Raw genomic sequence first — 8,145 nt, 5'->3', positions numbered from 1 at the left:
TCAAATGACTACAGATATTGTTTGTGAGTATACTAAGGAGTAGCAACAAGTGTGTTGAAGACATTTTTGGATTGTACAACCTACAGTTCAAGGGTTAAAAGTCCAAATGTAAAGGGGGGCGTTATTGCAAGATCATGAGGCCCACTTGGAGATTAAATGACCTCAGCCTACTGGGAGTGTGGGAGTTTTACACCAATTTGTCCAGTGTCCTTTGGGGGGGGGGGGAGACAATTCTTAAAGTATATTTATTGAACGGAGGTGATTTATCTGAGGACTTAAGCGACACCATGAGGACAATCAAAAGGTAAGAATAATGACCTGCACAGTGCACACAGACTGTTGTAATGAATATTTAGTGAAAGTTCAATAAGAAAGATATTTTCTGTCCCTCTAACACAAATCTAAGCATGAGCACTCATAGCCAATCAGACCTTGGCTTTGTAATTGATCAGCTGTGTGACTGTTCACGTGACAACTCTCAACACTCCTGTTGTGTCTTTAACATTGGGGGCAGGGCCAAAGGTCAAGCTGAAAGAGGAGCAACAGTTTCGGGGCACAACTATTTTGATTGGTCGTGAGTATATATCCCTTTTTCACTCATTGACTGCCAAATGTATTTTGCCTACTCCTGTTCCCCCCTAGCCCCCCTTTGCCCCTGTTCCCCCCTAGCCCCCCTTTGCCCCTGTTCCCCCCTAGCCCCCCTTTGCCCCTGTTCCCCCCTAGCCCCCCTTTGCCCCTGTTCCCCCCTAGCCCCCCATTGCCCCTGTTCCCCCCTAGCCCCCCTTTGCCCCTGTTCCCCCCTAGCCCCCCTTTGCCCCTGTTCCCCCCTAGCCCCCCTTTGCCCCTGTTCCCCCCTAGCCCCCCTTTGCCCCTGTTCCCCCCTAGCCCCCCATTGCCCCTGTTCCCCCCTAGCCCCCCTTTGCCCCTGTTCTCCCCTAGCCAGTCCCCCCAAATGTGGGGTCCCCAACTCTTCTCTATAATGCTGTCCGAGAGCCTTGATCCTGTCCTTCTAGTAAAAGGGGTCTTTACAGTACTTCTATTGTGAGCCAGCTATCATTGGTAGAGTAGTGATCGTACAGGATCTTCTGAGGAACAACAACCCTTTCATTCTTGCTGATACTTTCCTATCACACCTGACACTTTTCTGTGTGTGTGTGTGTGTGTGTGTGTGTGTGTGTGTGTGTGTGTGTGTGTGTGTGTGTGTGTGTGTGTGTGTGTGTGTGTGTGTGTGTGTGTGTGTGTGTGTGTGTGTGTGTGTGTGTGTGTGTGTGTGTGTGTGTGTGTGTGTGTGTGCGCGTGCATGCATGCAGGGGGGGGATTACATTTTCAAAATACGGAACAGGATCGTATATCTGCAGATTCTGCAAGTATGTCTTGTACAGTGGTTAATGGCAGACGGACAACTCAAACTCAATCTAGCAGCAGTCAACACGTTTTAGATTTATAATTTATTATTTCCAATTCATATCTTTTCAATAAAACATACAGACGCAAGTCTCTTGATTATTGAAGAAATAACTTAATTCAAGGGATGTTTTATGTTGTTAAAATGTCTCCCCAAAATGAGCCAAACGGGCTAGTGTGATCATAGATTGGCATGCTAAACATCCTTAGAAAAACAAAACACACACCTTCCCATTCTTCAGCTTAGAAACATGTCCCTCCAAGGCGGAAGCTGCGTTACACCATTTTTACATAAATTATTGTCCAGCCTCAGTTATGAATGTAAATATGATTTTTAACTCATTGTGTCAGCTTGTGTACATCAGCACTTTGCGTCGCTTCCTGCGGGGGGCAGAGTTTTGCCCTCTGGTATAGGTGCAGTGCCGGTGGGCCCTTCGGGCACAGAGCTGCCCCTGTAAAGGTGATGTCATATAATTTATATCATTCGTTAATATCATACTGTAGAGGCAACATTATAATTTATATCATTGACAAGTTTAAAAAATTTCAAAAATGGGAAAAGTATCAATACTGCAACATATACAAAGTGAAAATCCGGAATTCAACAGAGTACAAGTGCAAAAGTATTGGATTCAAAATATTGTTAAACTTAAAGTATAGTCTCCGTCCCAGCCTTACTCATCTGCGAAGAGAAAAGCCCACAATATAAGACAGAGATTGCATAGCCGGAAATGTCGGGCCAGAACATCCGTCAAATGTATTTCCCCATGATATGATATTTTTCGACCAATCACAACACTTGTTTCATACACGGAGAATGTAAACATATTTGTAAAGCATCAACGTAATTTCCTTGAGCAGTACTTCCACCAAAATCCCGCTGCTTCCGCCAAATTCCAGCAATGCACTCTACAGTGTATTTTTACTTTACTGGAGTATTTCTAATTTGCAGTATGTTTACATCTACTCCACTACATCATATCTGAGGAAAATATTGTACTATTACTCCACTACAATTAAGACTTTAGTTACTAGTTACTTTGTAGATTTAGATTATTGTTACAAAACACACTAACCAGGTTCAGCCCTATATACTGTATTCCGGACGTTTGAAAATAGCCGATCTACAAGCTCACAATGCATCGTGACGCGACACATTGTAAGCTTGGAGATCGAGTTTCGAACTCTGCATTTTGAAATGAGTACTTTAACTTTTGGTACTAAGTACATTGTGATACCAATACCTTTGTAGGCTACTTTTACTCAAGTAGATTTTTAATTCCCAACTTTTACTCATTTGCAGTACCATTGCAGTATATTGATACTTTTACTTAAAGTATAAAAATAATGTGAGTACTTTTGATGAATGGACTCACATGTGGGGTGGGGGCCGGGGTGCGGCAGGCTGGAAGCGGCTCTCCTCTCCGTCCAGGATGCCGTGGTACAGTCCGATCTCCTGCTCCAGGCGGAGCTTGTTGCCGAGCAGCGTGTCGTAGTCGCGGCGCTGCTGCTCGATGTCACTGCGCACGTCGCCCAGCTCCGCCTCCAGCTTGGCCACCACAGAGCCCATGTTCTGCAGCTCCATGTCGTGCCAGTGCCGCGCGTCACTCAGAGAGTTCTCCAGCCCGCGTTTCTGTTACGGACAGATTAGGAGTAATTATAGTTGTAATTGTTTTATGTGAAACAAAAAGGTTGCAATGTTGAGCATCACTCTTCTTCAGACAACACGTCAAATAATGAACTAGATTCTAACTAACTAACTAATTGAAAAACTTACTAACTAATATAATTATTACAAAGCGAACACAGTTCATATTCTAAAACTAGATTTTATTGCTCAATTAGTTTGCCTCATTCACAAAGCTGCCTGTGTGAACCTATACTTTAACGTATGATTCATGATCACTTGTTGATGTTGATGTATTACCATGAGTTGTTCTTGCTTATTATAAATCGCTCTGGATTAAGAGCATCTGCTAAATGCCTAAATTGTAATTGAAATTTGTAATGGGCTACAGGTGTATTTTACCTCTAGATCTTAGCCTATTTAAACCTGCAGTAGTTGGTCTAACAGCTAAACTGTTAACCAGTGAAAGGGCAGAAAATGTAGTTTACAGTTAATTAGCGTTAGTTAGTCGATCGGTCCGTCAGCCAGTCAGTCAGCCAGTCAGTCAGTCAGTCAGTCAGCTAGCCAGCCAGCCAGCCAGCCAGCCAGCCAGCCAACCAGCCAGCCAGCCAGCCAGTCAGTCAGTCAGTCGGTTATAGTGGTAGTTGTCAGTTATAGTAGTAGTTACCAGAGCTCTGATAGACTCGGTCTCCGCCTGCAGACTCTGGATTCTACAACAAGCGTCGTTGCATTCAACCTTCAGCGTCTCCAGCTCCTCTTCCTCACGACTCAGCTTACAGCTGCTCACACACTCTGCCTGCTATGTGCACGCACACACGCACACACACACACACACACACACACACACACGTATACACATGGATAAAGTACTAATAATGTGGCACAGAATCAATGACTGACACTCCAGTACAGTTATACAACAGTCCATAATAAGAAGAAGAAGAAGAAGATTAATGTTGTTGTTGCTATCCATGCATTATGGTTTACTTTGCATTCCAGGTAGCTGTCGGTCTCGGCTCGGTTCCTCTCGATGACTCTCTCCCACTGGTTCCTGATGTGCTCCAGGATGTGGTCCAGACTGGTCTCGATGGGAGCGTCGGGTTCATCCACCTCCCGGCCCGCCAGCTGGCTGTACAGAACACGCACATCCTGTACGAGACGCAACACAATGACATCACTTCCTGTGCAGGTTAGACGTTAACGCAACCATTCCACTGACAGAGGTAATATGGTAGTAATGTAATTAGGTAGTGATAGATCCTGAGTTAATTAATGAGGTAGTAATGTAATACGTTAACATGCTTCTTCTTGGTGGATATGTTTCAGATCACTACGCTAATAAGGTAGTGATAGATCATAAGGTATGATCGTACGGTATAACAACATAATACGGTACCTATTGGATAAATTGCGAGTGTGGTTGCATCGATGAGGGTACTGTTAAGGGTGACATAACGGTCATGTAGTCATTTGGAGTAGCGCGGCAAAATAAAGTTTATCTAGCATAAAAATAAATAAATAAAGTCAGGCAAATACTATGGTGTAGTTTATTTCTATATCAATAAGGTAACAAGGTAATGTACATCCTGATAATTCTGCTCCAGATCAATAAGGTAATATGGTAATAAGGTAAAACAGTACCTCCTGGTGGTTCTGCTCCAGGCCTCGGAGCTGCTCTCTCATGCTGTCGATCTGAGCATCCAGCTCAGTCTTGGTGAGGTTGGCTTCATCGATCACTTTATACAAAGAGTTCATCTCCTCTTCTACAGCCTTCCTGAATGGCTGCTCATTCTCATACCTAAACAGATCAATACAGTAGTAATCAATAAGGTACTGGTGCTCGTTGTCATATACCTGGCTGCTTGTTCTCATAATTGGCTGCTCATACAAACTCTCCTATAAGTCTGATTTATACTACTATGATGTGTCACTCCTACCTGCACGCAAAAACAATGCAAAACTCCATTGTCTTCCTAAGTTCCACAGTGAGTGCAGAGTGCAGAGATTTGGAATTTCATAATAATTCTTGAACTATATGAATGATAGCCTGACAGTTTTAGTTTCACTTCATTATTCAGACTGAAAGCCCTTCCCAAAAGCCCTTCCCATGGCACAGTTCCTGGGATGGGCATTGCCAAGGCGGCATTGTGGCTAACCCGGTTGCTAACCAAACCAACACAGTCAACGAGCGCTACTAGCATGTAAACAAACACGGTGAATTATGTTGGATGATGTTTCTAAAACCTGTCGTTTCTGTAAAGAAACTATTTATCATAGGGCGATTTAATAGCCAGATTACCACAGTGTGGGCAGCCATGTTTGTTGTTGACGTCATCTAGTTGAAACAACGCTGATGAGCAATCAGCTGCTGCATCAGATTTTCGATGCAGAGTCACCAGACCTGAATCGTTCTTTTTTTAATGGGCATGGCTAGCGATTCAGGCTAGAATAGGACATTAATTTACGAAATATATAAAATATGGAGATAAGAGGTTTCTGCCTATAATATGGCCCTCTGGAGTGAATGTCGAAGTATAATGGCCCTCTCCATCATCACACCGTTATCCAAGGTGCTGTAATGTAATCATGTGGCTGTATTCCCACTGACCTCTCTTTAAAGTCCTCAGCGTTGGCATGGATGTTCTCGGTCTGCAGCATCAGTCTGGCGTTGTCCAGTATGGCCTCGCTCACCTGCAGGGTTAAACTACAATTTACAATCCATTGTAAATTGTAGGCATTTTAGCCAATGGTCTTATCCAGAGTGAAGCGGAATACACAAGGCAAATTGTCCCATGAGTGGAGTGCAGAGAACACTGACTACTACAGTGTTCTCTGCACTCCGCACACGCCTCAAAGAAATTATTATACCAGGTAAATTGTAAACAATGAGCCTAGCATCTGTCTAAACAACATGCTATGCAAATAGCATTCTTTATATTTGTGTTCACAATAAAACAATGGAAGTTAAGAGCTAGGGGGTAAGGTGGTGGAGTCTGAAGAAGTGAGTCTTCAGACAACATTGAAATGGGGAGTGAGTGCAGTTCTGACAGCAATGAGGAAGGAGTTTATTCCACAGTTTGGGAGCCAGGCAGGAGACGAGTGTAGGATGGCCATTGTGTTTTAGGGAAGAAAGAAGAGTCTAGGTCAGACATGTGGAGTGTCGTCCAGGGTATTTTATGGAAGAAAGAAGAGTCTAGGACATGTGGAGCGTTGTCCAGGGTGTTTAGGCTCAGACAGCATTCCTGTGCCAATCTCTAAGTGAGTGAGGGGTTGTTGAGTTTATCTTGAAGCTATGGGGTGCATTTGGTTGCCTTGTAGGCCAACATCAGTGTTTAGTACTGGTTGCAGGCAGCAACCGGAATGAATGAATTGGAAAAGGGGGGAGACATCAGACATGTGAATGTTTTGGTGTGGTTGATGACCAGGGGCCTGTTTCACGAAACCTGGATTAAGTAATCCAGAATTTAAACAAACCCAAAGGGGTACCCGTCTTAAATGGTAAACTGTGATTACACTGCCATTTAGTCTGAAGTGTAATCAGAGCTACAGAGCAGCTGTCTCAGAGTGGACAGTAGACCGTATACTGTTGGAATGGAACTACAATGGAACTGGCTTCATGTAATGTATTGTGATTTATTGTATTGTCAACATCTACATCAAATAGGATTTTTTATAAATCAGTGCTATTGAACACATCTGGTTAAAAAAACGAATCAATGAAAAGTAGTAAAAAGTGCTTCGGCCCAAACCTCTTAACTCCACTTGAGCTGGATGTTTGTTTTTTAGTTTTTAGTTTTTTTCATTGCCTGAAATTTTGGAGTTAGGTGGTGTCTGCCTGCCAGCAGAGATACAGGGTGCTAACGTGCAGTACCGGTACCTGTCTGTAGATGTCCTCCCAGTCCTGCCTGAGCGGCCCCCAGGCTCCAGCGCTGGAGCTGCGGCGGTCCAGACAGTGCCTGATCTGCTCCTCCAGCTGCTGGTTGAGCTGCTCCAGGGCGCGCACCTTGTCGCGGTACTCCATCAGGCAGCCGTTCAGGCCCATTGAGCCGCCGGTGCCACCCTGCTGGGCGCGCTCTCCGGCGCCGCGCGACAACACCGGCACCGACGTGCTCCTCAGGCCCTGCGAGGGAATAAAAAAGCCCCGTCGAAATTACTACAACACCACATCATTGCCTGATCACAATGACTTGAGATAATCGCATTTTCTTTTTTTTGCCATAATCGTAGCCTGGAATCCAGACTGATTTTTAAAAGTATACGGTATGTATATAGTAGTCATTTCTTTGGATATTTAGGTTATTTTATCTGCCACATGCAACTTCAAAGTCTGAAAGCCATTATTCAAGGACACAATAAAAAAATAATTTCCTAAGACAATAATTTGATGACTGGCATAGTCCTCATTGGAGTCTGTACCAGAAACTCCACGGGTCATCAAATTATTGGCTTACGAATCCATTCTCCATGAATTCAAGGCTCCATGGGCTGAGTAATTGAGACATTTAGATGTCAAAAGTCATGTCTCACCTAGACACAGGATCTGACAAGAATTTGGACCTGATGGTCCCCCTGAGCAAGCAGGCAGCCTCTATTAAGTCATTGGTTAAAAAAAAACATATAACAATGTCATAATGGTGACGATACAGTACCTGCAGGAACACGCTGCTGATGCCGAGGGCGCGGCGGGACACCCGTGTGCCCATGTTGGAGGTCACCCCCACCCCGCTCATCATCATGGGCGTCGTGCCCACAAACACCCCCCTGGGGCCACCGGTGATGGTGGTCCCGGAACCCGAACCCGTCCTGACGCAGGAGGCGGTGGTGGAGGCGCGCCCCTCCGCGGAGGTGGAGGGCTGACCCAGGAACGAGGATCTACGTCTGGGCAGAGGCATGGCTGCTGCTGCTCCGTCCGCTTGCTCAGCTTGGATGTTGAGTGAGTGTGTGTGTGTGAGAGAGGGAGAGCTGCTGTAGCCTATGGAACCAAACAGCCCGCTCAGCTGAGCGGCCGGGACCTTTATTGTAGTCGAGCGCTCTTCTGGAAAACGGTCCAGTCTTTTGTTTGGGCGCCGTTTGTGTTGCTTCCCTAGCGAGTGTAGTAGGCCCGGGATTCTAGT

General features: G+C 45.0%; 1 protein-coding gene across 1 annotated transcript; it reads right to left on the bottom strand.

The window, feature by feature from the left end:
* Positions 1-1,741: 1,741 nt before the first annotated feature.
* Positions 1,742-7,923, bottom strand: bfsp2 (beaded filament structural protein 2, phakinin; the record flags this gene model as incomplete). Its single annotated transcript, XM_083781548.1, has 8 exons — positions 1,742-1,856; positions 2,781-3,037; positions 3,699-3,830; positions 4,019-4,180; positions 4,673-4,829; positions 5,640-5,722; positions 6,909-7,151; positions 7,681-7,923. The coding sequence occupies 8 exons, from the start codon at positions 7,921-7,923 to the stop codon at positions 1,766-1,768; spliced, it is 1,368 nt and encodes a 455-aa protein (XP_083637674.1). The 3' UTR covers positions 1,742-1,765.
* Positions 7,924-8,145: the final 222 nt, after the last annotated feature.

The sequence above is a fragment of the Protomyctophum parallelum genome, assembly GCF_964188405.1.
Source record: "Protomyctophum parallelum genome assembly, chromosome: 14".
Classification (NCBI taxonomy): Eukaryota; Metazoa; Chordata; class Actinopteri; order Myctophiformes; family Myctophidae; genus Protomyctophum; species Protomyctophum parallelum.
This window is presented reverse-complemented; position numbering and strand designations above follow the sequence as displayed.